Genomic DNA, 22650 nt, shown 5'->3' with positions numbered 1-22650 from the left:
TTTTATCATTTAATCCAATTATATAAATATGAATCTGCCAATGATCGATATCCAATCGTCGACCAAAACTGATACATAATCTGTTCTTCCAAAATCGAAATCTTTAGAGGCCAGCTGTTTTCTTTCGATTCAAATATATCAATGCTTTTTTGATTCTAAATACAAAACATGTGAGTAATAGATTAAATCAGTCATCAAATCAAACACTAGTGTTATGAAACTTACTTTCTTTGTAGAACTATGATAGATCATCCATTAGACTAATCTAAAAATTATCATAATTTCCACAATCATTACAAGACGTTTCATAATAATCTGTTTTCCAGAATACCTACCTCCCAGTGTCGGCCCGCCCTTGCACCCTATTTTCTGAACTTAACTATTTTATCAAAAATATATAAAACTTTCATCAGACCAAAACTAGAATACGCTTTTAAGATATGGAATCCTCATTTTAAGAGGATATTACATGTATTGAAAGGGTTCAAAGGAGAATTACAAAGATTCCTTCTGAACTTAAATCACTTTCTTATAACGAAAGATTGAAAAGAATGAATCTCACTACATTGGAGACGAGAAGAACTAGAGGTGACTTAATCGAAATCTATAAAATACTTAATAATCATTATAATTGTCATATATCTAATCTTATTACATTCAACGTAAACACTCACCTCAGAGGTTCACTCCCTTAGACTCAAAAAAGAAAAATGTAATAAATTGATCAGAGATTCCTTCTTTTCAAACAGAGTGGTTTCAGTTTGGAATAGTCTTCCCAATGATATGGTAACCTGTGATAACTTTAATATTTTTAAGAATAAGCTTGATATTTTTTTTAAAACTAAAGGATTTCTGTAATTCTTCTTTCCCAAAATCGTATTTCTGTTTTTTTTTTGCTCTTATTTTTATTTTAATATTGTTTTTTATGTATTTTATTTTTCTCATTTAATTTGCAAATATGTATAATTTGTTAAAATATGTGTGATCAAACCCCTTGGGTCTATCGGCTTTGCCGTATATTAAATAAATATTTTTTTTTGATAAGCATAATATAATATAAAACGGAATGCGCCTTCGCCCAATTAATAGAATTTGCCGAGTAAAAATTAGCGCTCTGATCTAAAATTTTGTAGAGCCTTCGACACTCTAATTTTAATCTAAAAAACCGTCTTTTAATCTAAAAATTCATATAATTTTTGTCAAAAATTATACAAATCTTGAAAATTTAATGAACTTTCGTGTAATAGTGCCTTGGACGATAGCAAAATGTGTATATATACATATATGTGGTAGAGAATCCTGACAGATGACGCTGTTCAGGACCACGGTTGGGATGTGGCGGTTGAGGTGAAGATCAAACACGTGCGTTTTCAGTCATGTTGTTTATTAAGACGATACGTGCGGAGGTTTATCGACCAACCGCGCGGAGCACAGGTTCAACTGCGACTAACCATTACATCTCTGCCCCTTTTCATCCCCTTCTCACAATCAGTCGTAAAATACTCTTTCTCAGCCATAGCCCATATATCAGCCTTTCTTTCAATTCCGACCCTACATATATGTATATATATATTTTTTTTTTTTTTAAATAAATTTTTTGAAAAAAAAATTGGAAACCCGTTGTTCCAAAATTGGAGTAACACCACTGATTAAAGGGTTGATAGCTCATATAATTTAGACCATTTTGAGTCACACATACCTCAGTCCAAAGTCTTACGGTTTTGTTTTTTTTTTTTCATTCTTAAAGATTTTGAGTAAAAACATCAAAATCTCAGTTAATTGCTAATACTGCCCAAGTAAAAAGTGGTATGTTAGTCAAAAAATTTTTTTTGGTTTATATTGTTTATTTAATCAAATGAAAACAAATACAACCACGTGTGTCAAAAGAAAAAAATATAAGAGGCAAAGTAAGTTTTCAAAAATTTGTCAAGGAAAAATCTGATATTTTTTTGTATTTAAAACAATAACTGGAGAGATAAAACCTTTTTAAAAAAAGACTTGCCCTTTATTTTAAGATAGCACTCATGCAGATGTCAACAAAAAAAATTAGACTAATGGAGAGCGGAGACTAATCTATCTATATTAAATTTGACCCACTGAATTCGAATATGATAATGATTTTTGTTGGTTCGCTCTCGTTTACGAGATATGAGCGTTTAAAATATGCGCAATTTTTACAGTTTTTTTACTTTTGCGGTTTTTAACTCGAAATCTAGTATTGCTGTTTTGAAAATGAGTATTGGAATCAAAAGTCTGATGTTTTTCCTATTGATTTTCATATTTAATTGCTTTAAAATACTTATAATTAATTATCTAGCGAATTTAAAAAGTCATAAATATATATTTTTTCAATCATGCATTATGCGTTTATTTGGCTAGTTTTTTATTTCACCAAGTTTATAAGGATTGGTTTTCTATTTCAATATTTGTTTTATCTAAACGTACTAACTCGAGTGGTAATTGCGTTAGAAAGGTTTTCTTGTGGTCCGTGTTTGTGACGCAGATAGCATTGGTGCAAGCGGAATAGCAAGTATTCCGACCGCTGTACTCTGTGGGGTGGACATCTCATAAAAATCAAGACATTGGAGTAAGAATTAAATTTTTGACTGATGAATAAATAATTATGGAAATTTATGGTATTTTAGGATCAAAATCAAGAAGACGACGAGGAGATTATCAGATTATTCTGAAGATGTTCAATGTTTAAATATCGCCATAAAGTGGTTTGAGAACCAAGAAGAGTGTAACTCGAGACAACTTATATGCAGAGCCGGCTCGTGTGCAATTTTTGCGCCTGTGTGCAAGGCGCCTTTGGTGCCTAAGAAAAATATTCAAATACACAATTAAATACAAAATAAAAATGTACAATACGATACAAAAATAAATACAATGCCAAATAAAAATAGAGATCTAACAAAATTTAGTAAATTTGTGAAATTAACGAAAAAAAAATTTTTAGCTTTTGGTAAAGTAGTTTCTAAATATTACATATGTATCAGATCGTTATTCTGATATATGGCAAAAGCATGACGGCTTATGAGAAATTTGTGTATTAATGTTTCGTTCTTCGGTCAACGAAATATTTATAAAATTTTTCGAAATATTTTAGACGCCCTTTTTTTTACGGCGCCTATGTGTGCCAAAAACTTACCCGCGCCAACTACCATACTAACGAGAACTGCCAACGATTGTCGGGATGTGCGAAATAATCCATTTACCGTCTTAAAAATATTCGTGATTTGACACCTTCAAAAAGAATAGCTATGAACTTTTAATCAAAAAAAAATAATTGAACATACTATTTACACTAAATGTTCTTTTCTTTCCTTGTCAATTATACGATTATCCGGACTTCTTCCGTCCCCAATCAGTCCCGTGACGAAAGAACACTCTTATTCTTCCAAAAATGTCGATAAGACAGTTTGAGAAACACTGCATTCTTCAATTGTAGAACGCAAACACTTCACAAACTCAAAATTTGACAATATGAAAATTAACTCACAAACGTAAATGTGAGATTTCTATATTTAACAATGAAATGGTCGACTTACTACGGCCAACTGTGGCAATTGAGTCAAAATAGTGTTTTATTTAAATTATGTCTTCAAAACTCAAAAATAAAGCGTAAAAATTGTAAAATAAAATACAATAATATATTTTAATGTGTGATTTGTATTAAAATCTGATACAAAAGCGGAAATAGAATTGTGCAGTAGTTGACGGTGGTATCGCGACCGCCGAAACTTGACAGTTCGTTCACTTCCTGCTCAGCTCGCGGCCGGTTCAGCGCTGGTCAATTTTCCCGAGTGAAGTTGATTATCTCGACCGGTAGTGACTCAAAATGGTGAGTAGAAGACTCTCGCCTCGGCCTCTTCTTATCCGTTCCCAAATGTCGCGTCATGGCTTCGTGTGAACGCCTCTGAGCGGGCGACACGTGTCACGCGCGTCTAACCTAACCTAACCCAACCCAACCCAACCCAATCCAATCACAGCGTTAAAAATAATGAAGCATTCGTTATTGATGATTTCAGGCGGCAGTAGCGTCCGGCAAGGATATGGAGAAGCCCACAGCCGAAGCTTCGTTGATCCATCACATCAGGATCACTTTGACATCTCGCAATGTCCGGTCTCTGGAGAAGGTGTGCACCGGTCTGGTCGCCAACGCCAAGAAACAGAAACTTCGCGTCAAAGTAAGTTTTCAATGTTTTCTCACGCTGGCTGGCGTTTCGCCGTGGACACGATTATTAACAAAATATTTTTGCTCAATTTCAGGGCCCGGTGAGAATGCCCACCAAGATTCTCCGAATCACCACTCGCAAAACCCCTTGCGGTGAAGGTTCCAAAACCTGGGATCGCTTCCAGATGAGAATCCACAAGCGAGTCATCGATCTGCAGTCACCGTCCGAGATCGTCAAACAAATCACCACAATCAATCTCGAACCTGGTGTCGAGGTTGAGGTAACCATCGCCGATAATTAAACTATCTGCCTGTCTGATTATGTGATTTTGTAATTTATCACTGAAACCAGAAAAACATTAAAAAAAAAAAGAAAAATACAACTAGACTTTGGATATCCCCTTAGAGAACATCTCTTTCGATCCTTTATTCCTCTGCCTGTAAATGCTATCAAGTATGAGTAAAAAAAATAAGCATTTCTTTGCGAATGAAAGTATATATAATATATTTGATTTTTCAGAAATAGATATCAAAAATAATCATATGAGCATACACACACACACACAAATGCATATGTTGGTATAAACATTATTTCTTGCGACTGCAGCACGAAGACGGAAGAACTTTCCAATTATACTGATACGATGGACGAATCGAATTGACGACTGAACATAGTTTGACGCCCTTCGACTTGACCAAATTGGTGTACATTTCTCTCATTTCCTTCGGTGATTGTTTATGGCGAATAATCGATGAATGTTCGCATCCTCTCGATGCCCATTCCGTGTCGAATCTCGAATCGTGTATCCGGTTCACGTTGGCTAGAGAAGCCGTCCAAACGCCGACTGCCGCGTCCTCCGATTTGTACAGCTGCAAGTAGTTGGCATTTTTCGAGATGAATCTGACTATGCCGCCGGATATAACGTAACCACCTCCCAAAGCGTACGGCAGATATCTATCGCACAAGATCCAATCCGGTTCAGCCCACCGACCCTCCAATCTCACGCGTGCGTTTCCTTTAAAATACCCCCAATATAACATCTCGTTCTTGTCGATGTGACCTGAATCGGTTTTCAAAAATTGCCGTTTCCTGGCGTTAAATTCTGCCAAAAACACATCCATTCTAGCGAAAGAATCGTCGTCGCATTTCAAGACATACAACAAATTTGGAAAAGTCATATCGAGCCACTGCAGAGTGGCGAGTAGCTTTTTCGTCAGAGACTCATAGCGGTCTTCGAAGTGGGGCAGGAATAAAATGTCGCCGTGAAGCGACTGTTCAACTTTGAGATCTCTCGACGTCCGCTCGCTGACGCCGGCCGTGCCGATGACGAAGTAGTGTCTAAAATCTGGAGGCACCGCTTCGTCCAAGTGCACCGACGAGTTGAAATTCAACGCCGGCAATTTTAACCAAGTGTCTCTGATGGCGTTTCTCCTTTCCGCATTATCTGGCGCCGTCAGGACGACAGTCACGTATTTGACCGACTGTTTTTCATACTTTTTCAGTGAAACCATCGAAAAAGATGTGGCGTCGATGACACCTTGAGATTCGACGTTCACCAAACTCAAAGTGAGGAGGCATCCGCCGATAAAAAATATCACATTTATCATAATGGCGTTTTTCAATTTGACAACTCTCAACGACAGTTTCATGGTGAAGCCGTCATCGCTCCGATTTACCGATACCGGTACCGGTCCACCTAAAAAACAGATAGTGGTGAGTGAGTACGTATCGCACACGCATAAAAGTATATGCTTATGTGAGTGTTGTGTACACAATGATATTGTAAACGATCACTTACTCTACACATATTAATAACAATGAATGATTTTTTCGAATGTGGGGGGTTACGGTAAGAACGATACGGTTCTCACGATGTCTCATTTTGATCGATATATCTATACGAATGTGCAAATGAAATAGACTGGAATGTAATATTGTAGGTACTTTCGACACGAATGAAATATAGAGTTTTGTTCAGTCCAACACAGCCCGGCCCCGCCCCACCCTGGCTGTCAAACGTCTCTGTCGACCTGTCACTTTGTCGCGGTTGCCAGTCGTCAAAAATATGCCTACTTTCGAGCGTCCGCCCGAAGGAAAACGCAACACGACATTTCAAACTCCCGTGACCATTAACATTTACAACCGAGTAAAGGTCTTTTCATACCATTGATGTATAATATACATCAATGGTTCATACCTATCCAGCACGACCCGAATCCTGCAAGTACGGACAGTATTCTTTAGTATATTGTTACGTACGCCGCGGATTGAGCGAATTGCACTTAGACCAACGGATATCTGTTATCGGATTAACTAAATGCAGGCACTTACTTCCAAGGATTATATCTGGACTCTAACAATGACCGTTATTAGTTATTTCTCAGAATCGGTACGGGGAGACCCAATGTTGTGGAAATACATATCCGAATACGTGACTGTACAACAGGTAAACAGATTAGGCGTCCTGAGAGATCTACCCTTTATAAGGCGGTACGTAGGCGATATCATGTCATTCTGGACGGAGCAGTGACAGTGTGTGTAACTCCTTAATCATCAATAAATGCTGTGAAACGACTGTTGGCCTTTTACTTGGATCCTCCACCCACCCGTACGCAACAATATTATATATGGAGTATGAATACGTCCATACAATGTACCAAAGAATACTATCCGCACTTGCAGAATACGGGTCGTGCTGGATAGGTATGAACAGACCTTAAAATTTAGTCACAGTCGAATCTTAAATAAATACAAAAGAGTGCGCATTGTTGTCGTGATAAAATAACCATTTTTGTAGGTAAAATATTGTACAAGGATAATTTTTGTTTTGCGTTAGGGAATATCCTGAACATTGTTTAGGGTTCATAAATGAATAAGAAGTTATGTGAGTGGTTGGAGCGCAGAGCAGAACAGAGTATAGACAGTGGTGTCACCCCAATTTTGGAACAACGGGTTTCCAATTTTCTGTTCAATAAAATTATTTTGAAAATATATGTGTATATACATTTTTTTTCGTCCTAGGCACTATTACATGAGTTGATTAAATTTTCAAGATTTGTATAATTTTTGACAAGAATTATATGAATTTTTAGATAAAATGAGGGGTTTCCGGAAACCACTAGGGTATGGAGCACGAAACGCGGTGACCGCATCGCGCGAGATTAGAGACAGCCCCTCCCGGCTGACGTCCTCTTCTTGTCCTCGCGTTTAGCGTCACATTCCTATGTTTATATATGACGTCATACCAGTCGCCTTTCTACTGGGGCGCGCGTCACTTAAACACCACCACCGAATGTGTATCATACATATGTACATATGTAGCTTTTGAGAGGGCCACACCAAACAAACGACTTGGCTGCTCAACATCACTTTCTTTATTTCGAACTCGGCTCAACCGTTACTCCAACAAGAAATGCCAGCCAACCGCCAACATTGTCGTCAACACGGCATGTCGTTCGTCTGTGGGCACCTTTGAACTCTTCGAAACTAAAACACGTTACTCTTTAAAGAGAGAGAGATTTTTTGAAATAAAGTCAAGGCGGTTGAAATTGATGAAAATTTCAATAGAGAAATCGAGGAATCGCATGAGTGCGTGAACACAACACCGACTCGTGTTGACAGTCGACCACTCGAATACACTATTGTGTGTACTCGGTATAATATGTAGTTGTATCGAATGAGTGCGTGAGTGAGTGAATGAGAAAAGGACAGGCTGTTTCGTATGATGGTGCGTACGCACCAAGCCAACGAACGGCCCACAGGCCAACTTTTAAAACCAGTAGCGTACAAAATATCGAAATAAAAATTAAATTTAAAAATTGAAATTAAATATCAAAATTAAAACTATTATTATTATATTAAAATTAAATTCAAGTATCAAAATAAAATTATAATCATTATATTAAAATTAAAATTAAATATTGAAAGTTAAAACAGAACATGCACAATTTAAATAAATTTTCGAGATTGACCTAAAATTAGATCATCAACAATCACATACAGGTAATCCTCGACTTTTGTTTTTGTCGAAGATGTTTTGACTTACGAAGATACGCACTAAGATCGAAAAAAAAATCAAAGAATTATTATTTTTACTTCCCCGTAATGCGCAGTTACTGAGAATATAACGATTTTTGCTAACCCGGGGTGTTGTCGGTCACATCAAACGGATTTTTTTATTCTAAAATTGTTTCTCTCGTCGAAATAAATCAAGTAATTAAATCATTTCAGAGGTAAAATTTATCGGATAATGTGTGATTATTAATTTTATTTCGACGAAAGAAAAAAAACCCTTTGACAAATCACCGACATCCGACACCGCGTTTTTTTATGAATTGTTTTTTTTTATCGATCATCTACGTGGAAATACAGTAACATCTCGTGACGACTTTAACAATATTTTTTTTCGCTCGTACGCAAAGAAATTATAATATTTCTCTGGTTTTAAATGCGGTATCGTCGTAATTCAAAACATTGCTGTAATTCAAAACATCAACGATGATCTAATTTTAGCTCAATCTCGCTCTTTAGCTTGATTTTGATATTTGATTTCAATTTTAAAATTTAATTTTTATTTCGATATTTTGTACGCTACTGCTGGTTAAAAAGTTGGCCCAAAATCGTCGTTGGTTTAGTTCGTAAGCACCATGATAAACATTGACATCGACATCGTGTCAGTGGTCAGTGGCATATAGAGTGAGGGACGCGCTGCAAAGTTGCGGAAGCGGTGGACAAGATGGCGATTGGTTGTGTGCGAGTGCGAGTTTCGGTTTGGATTCGGCTCGAGCAGTGAGTGAGTCGAGTGGCGAACGGCGAGCGTCAGCCTGACAGCGCTTCGACAGCAGCAGCTGCAGGCGCAGGGCGTAGTCTCTCCACGACTACGACTACGACTACGACTACGACTACGACTACGACCGCGACCAAGACGACGACCAAGACGACGACCAGACGACCAGACGAGCACACACACACACACACACCACCAAGGTGGGCGCCTACGCCCCTTCGGATTCGGACGACGCTCTCGTCGCAGTGAGTAGTCTCCCGCTCGATCGCTCCACCGCTCCACCGCTCCACCGCTTGGTCGCTTGGTGCTTGGTCGCCCGACCCGCCCTACAACTTGCATACAATTTTTATTTTCACAATCATGCGTAAACAAGCCATCGCTTCCTCACCTCTAACGTCAAATTCGCATCCACCGGCGATTCGAATCGTATCGTATCGTATCGTGCCGTGCCGTGCCGTGCTGTGCATCGCGCTCACATTAAACGCTTCCTTCCAATTACCGGTATTAGTGGTTAGAATGTTTAGCTCGATTACCATTTCAAAACGGTCGATATACACACACACGCACTCACACACTTACGCACTTGTATTGTTTAAATGAAAACTTGTACAGTTTCACTAATAAACTATTTCCAATTTCACAAAGAACCCCACTGTACAATTTTTTTTATTTTTTATTTCATAATCACATATGTACACCTATAGAGTTCGCGATACAGTTCAACTGTATCGCAACCGAGACATGCATATATGAAGAAGTGTTTTGAACTCACATGTTGAACGATTGCTCGATGTAAATACATCAAGTACTACTATATGTAACCACGACTCGATCATTTATCAATAAGAACGCTCTCGCAAGTGTTTCACGCGTCAGTTTTGGCTGTACACATTACATATACACTATTTTTCAAAAGTTCTCTCGTTAGTTGTAATTATTCTGAATATGGATGTGATATTTTGTTGTCGTGTGTCACGTCGCGTATCGTATGTAGATACATGTGTATTTATAAACGTATGATGACACAATCATAATCATTTGTCGCCGTGAAATTACTCCATGTACTGAGTCAGTGGCATTATTGCACGTCGTCTTCTCTAACCGTTAACGAATTTCGTATTGCAAGGGTTCGATTAATTTCAAATTCATTTCAACCGATTGTAATATGTACATACGTATGATAAATACACATGTTATTGGCAGAAACACCTTATAATTTGATAAGAGTCAATATCACCCTGCGATAACTTGTGCAGTGTGTTATCGTCGCGTGCATTTTTTTTTTATATTACCTGTAACTTAATGTTGTGGATACACACACACACACACACACCTAAATAGTATTTGAAAAAAAAAGAGGAGAGATACAAAATATATGAATCCAACAATAAAATGAGAGTGTACAGAACAAAGCGAAAATTGTATTGTTGTTGTGTACATACAAATATATGTAAGTGTGTGTGTATGTATGAATGTTATAATAATAATGATATATGTATGTATGTAGTATGATAGTAGTAGTAGTAGAAGCGGCAACGCCCATCGCCCATTGACTCTGGTTCAGGTTTATTAATAGTGAGGAGTAGCCTCGACGATGATGTCATCGTTCGAACGGCGAATCTGGTGCATCTCGTCTCGAGTGGACGTGACCTTCGAGACTTTTACTCGAGTCAGTTGACCGATGACCAATGACCAATGAATGAGTGAGTGATGAGGTTGGTTTGATATGATAACACATTATGGCTGGCTAGTGGTTTAGTTTGCCGGTGATGTCACGCCAAGCCAATACAAGCCGCGTCCCACGATTTTAATTCAATTTGTGTATGTGTGGTGTGATGATGATGATGGACCCGGTCAAGCGGGCGGGCGTGGCATTTGATACACACCACTCCACTCCACTCCACCCCAACTTCCACTTCCACTTCCACTTCCACTTCCAGTGCCTCATCATACATATTGTAATCCCCAATCAAATTGGATATATTGGACGTTGGTGTTTTTTCCCCAAAGACACGTTTGAGACGTCTTTACTTGTCTTTTTTATTTGATTGTTGTACTCGCGCCATGTCAGTGTTGTTGCCCTACGGTTGCGCAATTTGGCCTGACCGAATTAGTGGTTTACCAATAAACTCACCGTTTATTTTCACCGTTTCTCAAATACTATCTTCAAATTGAATTGGTATATTTCACCACATTTACCTCCGTTTTGATCTAGTATAATATTTTTACTTAATCTATGGATGTACGTAGTAACAAAGTTTTGTAATCATGCGAAAATTTCAACTCGAGATTTTCTCTGATTCGAACACGTTTTCATGATCTAGAAAAAATCGATTCTGAACTAAAAAGAGGTTAGTAAAAATGTGTGTGTTTGTGTATTTTGGGGATTTTTTGAACACCGTTAGTCCTATCGAACTAAAACTTAATATCGGTTACAGAAATTCTTATCGATACGACGTAAATTTTTTTCAAATTTTTAAGTTGACCGGAAATGGTACCTCCCCTTATAGGTGTCTTATTTTTTTTATGTTTTTTTAATCCAATTATCTCCCAAAGCGCTAAACCAATCAGACTGAATTTTTATTTTATCTATGTACGTAGTAACAATAAATGATGTTTTGTGATCATGCGAAAATTTGAACTCGAGATTTTCACTGATTCGAACTCAGAATCGATTACTGATCACGTTTTCATGATCTAGAAAAAAATGTGTGTGTGTCTGTGTATTTTTTTACATGTACTAGAAATTGTAAATTTTATACCATAATATTTTACCTGAACCGGAAGTAGTACTTTTACTCAAGAGAATCGAGGTTTTTTTTATGTTTTTCTCAGAAACCTTTTGGTTTATAGAACTGAAATTTCACATCTAAAAGTCTAAGCTTAATTATATGTAAAATTTGGTAAGCATCCGTCAACCGGAAGTGGCAGTTTACTCTTGTTCGATTTTTCTTCCATTATTTTTTTTAGTAGGTCGATCGCCAACTAATTCTGGTGTTTAATTAGCCGTTCCATGTACTGAGAGGTTATTTTGGCGATTTCTGCCTTAACAGTTTCCATTTTAAATTTCTTAATCAGTACTGTCATATATGTAAGTAATTTGTTTTTCATAGACAATTTTGAGCAGGGACCAATTAGCCAGAATAGTTTTCAAGTGTATATGTGTGTACGAAAATGCCCCCATAGCACGTGAACGTGTATGTTTTATTATCGAATTTTGTTTTTTATACTTGTATTTTTTTTTTGTTATAAGAACAAAGGCTCCAAAAAATCAATGCATTTCATTATTATGTACGTACATATGTATGTACTAGGTAAGCGTGGTTCAAAACTGTACGAAGCCGACATATAATATATCTAGTACTATGGGAATACATTTTACTTTGGAAGTACATATGTATAATATGTAAAAGAAAAATAATAAAAAAAAAAATAGCGGTCGCAAACCTGTTGCTGGCGTGCAATCGAATGACCTCAGTCTCGCCTAATAATATGTCTGATTATATTATAGTATTGTAGATACATAGGTAGGTATACATGAGTTCGCTCGTCTGTGCGAAACACTTTTAGGCAATGTGGGGTTTGTTAATGGAATATGTATTTACGTTTCGTCGACCGAAATTTTACCAATAAGTGAAAAGCATTAATTGCGACCATTTGTCGATATAATTTGGGCGGATGACTCGTTTGAACTACTTTTGTCTACGTAAATATTACACTGACACATGTATAATATTACTGACCTGGATTCTCGCATATTACACGTGCAAAGAATTTTGCTGAATATGAATCCAAATCGAAGATGGTGAAACGAAAGAAAAAAAACGCGAGAGTATATATATTCCGTCTAACCCACGTAAATTGATTCATACGGCGAATTACATTCCAACTGGTCAAAATATATTACAACTGAAAATACAGTTCAACTACATATGTATAAGTAAGATGGAGAGATAAGTATTTCGTGAAAACGTCACTCGACTTACAGTAAATTGAGTTGGAAAGTCACATTTTTTGTTTTGAACACATTCTTAGGGTAGTCGTTACCTTTATTCGTAATACCCAGAAAATATTTACGCATTAATGAATTGTAAAGCATTCGTAAAAACATCAGAGCTGTCAAAACTCAACTGTTTTATTACAACTTGTCGCTTGAGCGTTAGGTCCGTGAGCGATTTGTCGCGGAACTGGTGCACATTGTTGAAAGTGTAGAGTTATAATATGAATGACCTAAAACGCCGGTTGGAATATATTACAAGTGAAAATACACTTGGACTGTAACTGAACATTAAAAGGCTAATAAGTCGGAAAAGCTATCGATTCGTTGACGGAGACAGTTTCGTTAACTTCCGTCTAGTCAGGAGAAATCTCATTAGTTAGTGCGTGTATATATAATATACATATGTATGTATATGTATGTACATAGACAGTCCGCTCCAAAGCAGAGCTTCTCAACTTGCCCTTTTTTTCAATTAAATAGCACACCAAATCCGAGATGGAAAGTGACCTTTGAACGTGTACTAGTGTACTAGTGGACGAACATAAAATCCAAAAATAAGTCGCGGCCCTGAAGTCTAGGCGGGGGCAGAAACACGGCGCCTACATTTTCCTACCCTTCTCGGCGATTTAGTACCATGGCAGGGCAGGGCAGGGGCTCTCAATTCGATGTCGAATATTGGTTTTATGAGTCGTAATTACGAATCGTTACGATAAACGCTCCCTTTCTTACCCATGGCACGCGATCGCTTGTGCCAGTCGCCGAAAAAAAAATACCCACTACGTCTCCCTGTTTTATTTTGCATATCTACATAATGTATTTTATAATACGCATCTATGTGTGTGTGTGTGTGTAAATATGTGGCTTTGTTCCGAATGCAATAAAAGTTCAATCCAATTTTATTGAAGCACACCATTACTATCTCGTTGACTCGTAGACTCGCACTGTGTAAACGAGGCGAGACGAGGACTCGCCGCACTTGGTCGAGTTCGTTCAGACGTTTGCTCTACGAAAAGTGCGTCTTGCTAGTTGTCTCGCTCTCGGTGATTCGGGTATACATATATATATATATATATATATATATATATATATATATATATATATATATATATATATATATATATTTATATATATATATATATATATATATATATATATATATATATATATATATATATATATATATATATATATGTACATATGTACCTATACATATGTACTTACTTACTCGTAAACACGTATGTATCTAGCATGCTGCATGACTCGACTGGGCCCATCGTTCCACTAAACTCGGACTCGTAAACGACACGATCGCCACCACCACGACTTTTACTACTATACTATACTGTAACTAGTTCAGGGGTTCTTAGCAACTGACCACTGCTTGATGCTACTGCCAACCCGTGCGCATCATCTTTATTTAAAGTACATATATGTAGGTACACTGAGGATGAATTCATTGATCTTGGTACGAGAATTTCTCGACGACGAAAAAAGTCTCGACGCTTTTTGTGGCGCCCGCCGAGAGAAACCTATAAAACTAGCTATAATTTTTTAACTCCGTTAGCAACAACATGAAACATATGTGTGTATAATACATGTATGTATATGTAGGTACATATATGCGAACGTGAATCTTCATCGCTAGTAACAATGAAAACAAATATGTATTCGAAATCGATCGGATGTCCGACATAAAATGGTAAAATCCCCACACCAATCAGTCACCGCGGCTCAATGTAACTTTATTCAAATATTATTGGTTTCCTTTGTGACTAAGTTTTGAAACAACAAGTACATCTGTATATAGAAATGTTAATTTAGTACGTACGCATCGAAACGTCTGATGGTGCTTACGGACTAAACCAACGACGATTTTGGGCCAACTTTTTAACCAGCAGTAGCGTACAAAATATCGAAATAAAAATTAAATTTTAAAATTGAAATTAAATATCAAAATCAAGCTAAAGAGCGAGATTGAGCTAAAATTAGATCATCGTTGATGTTTTGAATTAAAACAATGTTTTGAATTACGACGATACCGCATTTAAAACCAGAGAAATATTATAATTTCTCTGCTTACGAGCGAAAAAAAATATTGCTAAAGTCGTCACGAGATGTTACTGTATTTCCACGTGGATGATCGATAAAAAAAACAATTCATAAAAAACGCGGTGTCGGATGTCGGTGATTTGTCAAAGGGTTTTTTTTTCTTTCGTCGAAATAAAATTAATAATCACACATTATCCGATAAATTTTACCTCTGATATGATTTACTTACTTGATTTATTTCGACGAGAGAAACAATTGAAGAATAAAAAAATCCGTTTGATGTGACCGACAACACCCCGGGTTAGCAAAAATCGTTGGATCACCCATACTAATACATGATATATTCTCAGTAACTGCGCATTACGGGGAAGTAAAAATAATAATTCTTTGATTTTTTTTCGATCTTAGTGCGTATCTTCGTAAGTCAAAACATCTTCGACAAACAAAAGTCGAGGGTTACCTGTATGTGATTGTTGATGATCTAATATTAGGTCAATCTCGAAAAGTTATTTAAATTGTGCATGTTCTGTTTTAACTTTCAATATTTCATTTTAATTTTAATATAATGATTATAATTTTATTTTGATACTTGAATTTAATTTTAATATAATAATAATAGTTTTAATTTTGATATTTAATTTCAATTTTTAAAATTAATTTTTATTTCGATATTTTGTACGCTACTGGTTTTAAAAGTTGGCCTGTGGGCCGTTCGTTGGCTTGGTGCGTACGCACCATGAGACCGAGCGCAAGTTGTTGTCGTTGTTGTTCCAAAATTGCGACTTCATATATTTGTGGTGGACTCTCGCATCTTTACTTTAAGCTTGAAAGGGCAACTGTTGAAATACATACACACATACATATATATGTACAATATTTCGCTAGAATTAGTTGTAATTGATTGCACATGCATTTTGAAGTACGTACGTACATATATTCCAGTGAATTAAAAGTTAGTGACTAGTGAGAAAATAGTAATGTGTGTGTGTGTGTGTGTGTGTGTGTGTGTAGATACGGACATGTGCAACAAACAACAAATCGAATGCGCGGTAACAGAGTTTACAGTTTACAGTTACATAGGTAGAACAGAACGGAGAATGCAGGTTGTAAATGTAAACGTAAACGGAAGCGAGCTCCACTCCACTGCTGACTTAGTTTGTGACTCATTCGCTCTTTCCCTCCGTTATTCCATTCGATTGCAATATTGCATTGCATATTTTCCCTTATCGAATGTGCGGTGTAGTGGGTAAATACGAAAAAAAAAAAAAATAGGTCCTTATCCAGTGACCGTTGGGTTCAACGGCCCTCAGCCCTCAGCCCTCAGCCCTCAGCCCCCGGCCCTCGGCCCGCAGGTGCAACACACACCTATTCATTTGTATGTATTACATACACCAAACAATATTCCACTCTTCACTATCCACTGTTCCATTCTAAACTGCCAAGTGCTGTACCTTTTTTTTTGTTGTTCAAATAAATATACGCCTATTACCCAAGAGAGTTTAGATATGCACATTTATTTTGATCTTTCATAGAAATTTGAAATTCATAATTGTTAATTTTGAGGAAGAAAACATTAATTAAAGAAAACCTTAAAACGCCGGTTTTCGGTTTTTTGAATAGTGGTCAAAAAGCCGGCTTTTCGGTTTCAGCTACATACATACAGAATTTCAGCTGAAATATAAAATAAAAAACGAAAATTTCGTCATACGAAAAAATCGAAAGCAAGCTAAATGAGCATTGTAATAAAAAAATATATGTCCTTCGATTTATGCTCCCACAAAATGTGGGATACGTTTGAAAAAAAAACAAATCTATGATATAATATAAATATTATTATGATAAAAATAATATTTATATCCATATTTTTTATGTATAATATAAACACAGTACGTGCATAAGTTGCAACACATGTTACGTAAGTATAGTAATATTTAAAAGTAACAAGTGATTTTTGCGATTATCTTTAAAACGAGCTAAAGTTGAGTAAATATCGATAAAATTTTTATTTTTTATTATATTTTTATTTTACAAATATACCAGGAAGGCTTAACAGGTAAACCCCAAATGCGCCTTCCTGGTCCACATAATTATTACATAGATACATGTAAATCTAAACAATATCTGACATCTATGGTCAGTATACATATATTACAAACATCGTATTAATACGATAAATAACGATGAATAACTTTCATGTAACAATACGAATTTTATATTCGATAAACAACCACAGAGACATCTATGGTGAGCAATATGGCGAAACCTAAGATATAACAATAACTAAAGGTTCGCAACAGAACATTGGGAAGGAAACGCCAATTTTACAGGAATCGTTTCAATGAAAATCAGAAAAATTGGCAAATTCTGATAAAAAACGATCGACCTAGACAAATCAAGGTCTGGCCAACAGCGAGACTTAGCGGGGAATCGAACTCGTAACATCAAGTACGAAATAATTCAACATTCACCACTAGACCACGCTGCTGGTTATATTTAAAATTTAAATATTTAACACTTCTAGAAGATTCATTAAATAAAAAACCCAACTATGTTTAAATTTTTAATCAGTGAATATGTTTTATCTGTCGTCCAGCCACAATTTGTATTTTGTACAAATTGTACATTTTGACATATTATAGAATGTCACACTTTTGTTTCGTCGTAAAAAGCTTAAAAATGAAAATTAAAATAGTTTAGTTAAATATTTTTTGGGTAAAATGGAACAAAGAACGCGTCAATCGCATGTTCGTGTGCGAAAATGCGCCACATCTAGATATGCACATTGTACACACGTACATACATATGTATAATAAATATTGCCGAAAAGGGCACACGGTGGCACGACATCGACATTTTGCTAATGCCTTCTGTGAAATAAACATACACCCATTTTACAACAAAAAAAATCCTTTCTCTCCCCCCCCCCCCCCCCACAAAAATTCATATGTGAAATGAATTCATACATAAGTTATTATATTTAAATGTTTTCACTCGTTCGTATGTATGTACATACATATGTATTAATGTGTTGAATGATATCATTGGTTTAGTTTTTTTTTTTTTTTTTTTGTGATTGTATCATCTGACGAGGTCAACTGCAGTCGATTACCTCATAGCTTATTTTCTATGCTTCCATCATGTAAAATTGCACTTTGAATTGATTCATTCAATTGCAAAGTTTATTTTGTCGCTAGGTTAATTTAATTCTATCCAGTGGATTATGTATTTTGTGACGTGTGATATTTTTCGTCTTTGTAGAAATTAATCGAGCAAAATGCCAGAAGAAGTTAAAACAACCGTTGCTGCGGCTGCAGCCGAAGATGGAAAATCAAAAGCAGCCGATTCACCTCGAAAACGATCTGCGAGCGCTGGAAAAGCTGCTCTCGCCAATGTTTTATTGCTGGACGGAACCAATTTAGATGTTCATGTTGATGTAAGCCATATTTAACGTTTAATTCTGTTTTGTCATTTATGGTGTGTTTCTTATGTACAATTTTTATGATTACAAACATGTACTTGTAGAGAAAAGCGAGAGGTCAAGATCTATTAGATAGAATTTGCGAGTCGCTAAATATAATAGAGAAAGACTATTTTGGCCTGACTTATGAAGACAGAAGAGATCCCCGTCAATGGCTCGATCTCGACAAGAGAGTCAGCAAATTTATGAAAAGTAAGACAGACAGATTGGAGACGGTTATTTCCTATTTTCATTAGCATTGGAGTGATATTTACTTTTTTATTTTAGGTGAGCCGTGGAAGATGTCTTTTGAAGTGAAATTTTACCCTCCGGATCCTGCTAGTCTCCAGGAGGATTTGACTCGCTATCAATTATGTCTTCAAGTTCGCAACGATATCTTAGCTGGGCGCTTGCCATGCAGTTTCATAACGCACGGCTTATTAGGCAGCTACTTGGTATTTGATTTATTCGTATTTTTATTATACATATGTAACATATGTACATACGCATGCGTTAATATGGATAATGTTACATCATGTTTGTTTGAAATTAAAGGTTCAATCAGAATTAGGTGACTACGACGCTCACGAAATGGGTTCTACTTATTTAAAAGATTTTAAATTTGCTCCCAATCAAACCCAAGTGTTGGAAGATAAAGTTATGGAACTCCACAAAACCCACAAGTTAGCCATTTTATTGTTTAGTTCGGTTAATGTAATGTAATTTTTTTGATGAATTTGTGTCCTAATTTACGTACACGCTTCAGAGGACAAACTCCAGCTGAAGCTGAACTTAACTACTTGGAGAACGCCAAGAAGTTGGCCATGTACGGCGTAGACTTACACTCGGCGAGAGATTCTGAGGGTGTCGATATTAAACTCGGAGTGTGCTCCTCGGGTCTCCTCATCTATAGAGACAAGTGAGTGTAATTTTATTTAATATTTTTCCATCCTCTTATATGTATTATGCATGTAATACTTTTTAATACATTTATTTTATATTTTATGATTGTAGATTACGCATCAATCGTTTCGCTTGGCCGAAAATTCTCAAAATAAGTTATAAACGTCACAATTTTTACATAAAAATTCGACCGGGCGAATTTGAGCAATATGAATCTACCGTTTGCTTCAAGTTGGCCAATCACCGAGCTGCTAAAAAATTGTGGAAAGTCTGCGTCGAACATCACACTTTCTTCAGGTACACATTGATACGATAGTACACTAGTAATATAATTTATTGATACCGGTACAATTTCTTTATATCATCTTTTTTAACGATCGATGATATTTCACTGAGAAATGTAACACATCGCGCTATGCACATTTACAGATTGATGGCACCAGAGCCCACTGGCAAATCTACACTTTTCCCTCGACTGGGATCACGATTCCGATATTCAGGGCGTACTCACTACGAAAGCAAGCGAGCCAATATACAAAGACCAGCTCCTCACTTCCAGCGCTCTTTGAGTGGTCGTCACCTAACATCTCGAAGCATGGATGGTAAATTTTATACTCATATTATAAATACATATATGTATATGTACATACATATAATAAGGTGTCACGACAAAACGTCGAACGACACAACGTCCCCGACAATATGATAACGCGACATTATGTACATACATAAAACATTCATATTAGATAAGCCAATCTAATCGAAATTCTAATTCATAAATAACAAAACTCTATCATAAGAACTTTCGAATTCGTCTTACTAATAATAAAATAATCATTTTTTTCACTTTCTTTATTGTGTATGTATCTTTAGTGGGCATTAATTCTTTTTTTTTTTTTTTAGTACACTAAATTAAAAGTATTGGTCGTTATAATTATACGTTTTGTCGTAGAACCGTAAAATACACATGTACATAGATGTGTATAATGTATTATTAAATACTATTTTTTCAGCACTGGCCGGTAAAGATCAATATCCTGACGACTCGTCCAAGCGCCATACCATGTCTCATCCACCGGAGCATATACCAGACTTGGAAGTTGTGAAACCGAAAAGCCCTGCTAAGAAAGACAAACTGAAAGATAAGGTCGAACACATTTTTTTTTACTAAATTGTATCAATTCAATTGTAAATACTTAGTTGATAAATATTGTGGAATCCATAATAATAGTGGTGCACAAATTTATTAGGTTCCACATACATACATGCATACATATGTGCATATGTTCACATTTGTCTTATTAATAAGTAGATCACGGATGCGCAAACTCTTAACTGATAAGTTTGTGGATCATTGAGTTGTACGAGTACTGCTCGCTCGCTAGAAGTAGAATCACGTTGATTGCTGTTTTAGAAAAGACACTGCACAATTTGGCCGTCGGTGTATCGAAAATAAATCAATTGAACTTTACAGAGTCCTTTCAATATTTTGTATATGGTGTTGTCATTCAGATTGGCGAATCTTATGTCTCATCTGTATTTGCAAGTAGCATGTTTAAAAAGTTTTTTGTTCGCAAAATCAATATTAACATCGAGCATGTGCATTACTTTTACTACAACGTTATTATTTCAAACTCGTTGGATTTCAAAATGTCATTGATTTTAATATTATACGGAATTTCTCTAGCAAGTAAAAATATTTATTTTCATAATAAATATGTAAGTATGTATTTTCATTTGTTAGAGTTTCCAATCATTCGATTATACATACATACGTAGTTTAATCGTAATAGGTACATACATAGTTTTAATAATAAATAATATTGCGTTAAATGTATCTCTAATGTGGAGAATATGGAATGGAATATGAATATGAATTGGAAACTTTAGTTCATGTGTGTACTAGCTTGAGAAATAACAATCCATATTCATATCTATCGAAATTTTATTGTCTTCAGTACTTAACTAACAAACTAACCATAATAATGTACGAATAATTTACTAAATGGCTTGTATGTACTTTTTATACGGAAAGCTGAGTGTGGGTTGTGTGGGTGTGTGTGTGTGTGTGTGTGTGTGTGTGTGTGTGTGTGTGTGTGTGTGTGTGTTAGTGTTGTTAACATGAATTAATATGATTAATAAATAGCTTCTGCGCAAGACTTCGGCCGGGACTAACAGTGCGTCATCGTCCAGCTCTCTGGAAGGGGAGTACGAGGCGCAACGTGATAATGCCAAGGTGGCCGGCCATTCTATCAGCTGACGTTAACAATTACTTTTATGTGCTTATTTTATTTCGTTCATTTCGCTCATACAATATTTCGATGGACTTTATTTTCAATAGGTACATACATGTACATATGTATGTATCTCCATCTAGAAATTGTTTGGTCCAACTTTCCACGTTAACATTTTGCATGTCATCGTAATATGCATGGCTTATAATATCCTTTTCTTTTTTTTTATTATGCTTCTCTTCCATTAATTTATATGTATGTATGGTATGTTTATTTTTATGTTTTTTTCTCGTGATTATTTGCCAACACCATATGTTTTTTATTATTTTATTTTGAAATATACTTACACAATATGTTGATAATTTCTATACATAAGAATTATGAACTAGAAAAGGGCTTACTTGTTACTATAATATTTTTCATTTGCTCTTCTCAAAATATCAATAATCTATAACTATATGTACATACGTACTGTTGATTTTATTTATTGTGAGGAAATACCTGTGTTTGTCAATTTTGTTAAATTTGTGTGTTTCCCTTGTACTGCACGTTCTAACAATTTAAATTTGTTTTTGCTTTTAATTTTACATATTTTCGACGACAACTTATTTTTGGATTTTTATTTTTATGTATAGAAACCTACTGGAGGAATTCAGGTGCTTCCAGCCGGAGGTAAATTCATCGGCAAAAAAGATAAAGACAAGACTAAAGAGGACAAAGACAAGGAAAATCGATCTGCCAATGATCAGTCTATTGAAGCATTAGCGCCAACAAATGAAAATGGTTCATATATTTTGTTATCATGCAAATATATGTAATATTATATTTTTTGCACAAATTCATAATACACTTTTTAGGCACGGATGCTGAATTGAACGAGTCCAATCTGAATACATCGAGTGATGCTGAGCAAACTCCAAAATCGTCGAAGAAACCTAGGGTTTGTATTTATTGTTTCTATAAATCGGTCAAAAAAAAAAAATAACAGGAAAAAGCTAGTTTTCAATATTCAATAGTTGTATGTACTTGTGGAGAGATACTTC

The 22650-nt window shown here is 35.8% G+C and overlaps 3 protein-coding genes across 4 annotated transcripts in view; 2 read left to right on the top strand and 1 right to left on the bottom strand.

Moving 5' to 3' along the window:
• Nucleotides 1–3544: 3544 nt before the first annotated feature.
• RpS20 (ribosomal protein S20) lies at nucleotides 3545–4479 on the top strand. The gene is made up of 3 exons (XM_077427324.1): nucleotides 3545–3844; nucleotides 4032–4190; nucleotides 4273–4479. Exons 1-3 carry the CDS (start codon nucleotides 3842–3844, stop codon nucleotides 4477–4479), a joined length of 369 nt encoding a protein of 122 aa, XP_077283450.1. The 5' UTR covers nucleotides 3545–3841.
• Nucleotides 4480–4660: 181 nt separating this feature from the next.
• Nucleotides 4661–9500, bottom strand: beta3GalTII (beta-1,3-galactosyltransferase 6). The gene is made up of 5 exons (XM_077427172.1): nucleotides 9339–9500; nucleotides 9007–9290; nucleotides 7564–7664; nucleotides 6123–6332; nucleotides 4661–5874 (listed from the first exon to the last, which is right to left on the bottom strand). The coding sequence occupies exons 1-5, from the start codon at nucleotides 9498–9500 to the stop codon at nucleotides 4766–4768; spliced, it is 1866 nt and encodes a 621-aa protein (XP_077283298.1). The 3' UTR covers nucleotides 4661–4765.
• The window catches only part of cora (erythrocyte membrane protein band 4.1 like coracle), a 24619-nt gene continuing 10774 nt past the window's right edge, over nucleotides 8806–22650 (top strand). The window contains exons 1-12 of one of the 2 annotated variants that reach the window (XM_077427255.1): nucleotides 8834–9209; nucleotides 18272–18446; nucleotides 18536–18683; nucleotides 18759–18925; nucleotides 19026–19153; nucleotides 19237–19389; nucleotides 19485–19670; nucleotides 19803–19975; nucleotides 20387–20520; nucleotides 21520–21609; nucleotides 22243–22390; nucleotides 22465–22547. In XM_077427255.1, the coding sequence (XP_077283381.1) occupies nucleotides 18288–18446; nucleotides 18536–18683; nucleotides 18759–18925; nucleotides 19026–19153; nucleotides 19237–19389; nucleotides 19485–19670; nucleotides 19803–19975; nucleotides 20387–20520; nucleotides 21520–21609; nucleotides 22243–22390; nucleotides 22465–22547 (1569 nt within the window). In that variant the 5' untranslated portion in view covers nucleotides 8834–9209; nucleotides 18272–18287. Of the gene's footprint in view, nucleotides 9210–18271; nucleotides 18447–18535; nucleotides 18684–18758; nucleotides 18926–19025; nucleotides 19154–19236; nucleotides 19390–19484; nucleotides 19671–19802; nucleotides 19976–20386; nucleotides 20521–21519; nucleotides 21610–22242; nucleotides 22391–22464; nucleotides 22548–22650 lie in introns of both variants that reach the window. The other variant, XM_077427256.1, reaches the window with a different exon arrangement.

This window comes from Arctopsyche grandis, chromosome 3, assembly GCF_051622035.1.
Source record: "Arctopsyche grandis isolate Sample6627 chromosome 3, ASM5162203v2, whole genome shotgun sequence".
Classification (NCBI taxonomy): Eukaryota; Metazoa; Arthropoda; class Insecta; order Trichoptera; family Hydropsychidae; genus Arctopsyche; species Arctopsyche grandis.
This window is presented reverse-complemented; position numbering and strand designations above follow the sequence as displayed.

Excerpts from the sequence above, each read along its gene's own strand:
- RpS20 (XM_077427324.1), top strand. Across the intron at positions 4,191-4,272 it reads AACAGAAACTTCGCGTCAAA|GGCCCGGTGAGAATGCCCAC; the intron begins GTAAGTTTTCAA and ends GCTCAATTTCAG.
- beta3GalTII (XM_077427172.1), bottom strand. The coding sequence starts at position 9,500 with ATGGTAATCGAGCTAAACATTCTAACCACTAATACCGGTAATTGGAAG. Across the intron at positions 7,665-9,006 it reads GCTGCTGCTGTCGAAGCGCT|TTTCGAAGAGTTCAAAGGTG; the intron begins GTCAGGCTGACG and ends AACGTGTTTTAG. Across the intron at positions 5,875-6,122 it reads ATATTTCATTCGTGTCGAAA|GTGGACCGGTACCGGTATCG; the intron begins GTACCTACAATA and ends TCTGTTTTTTAG.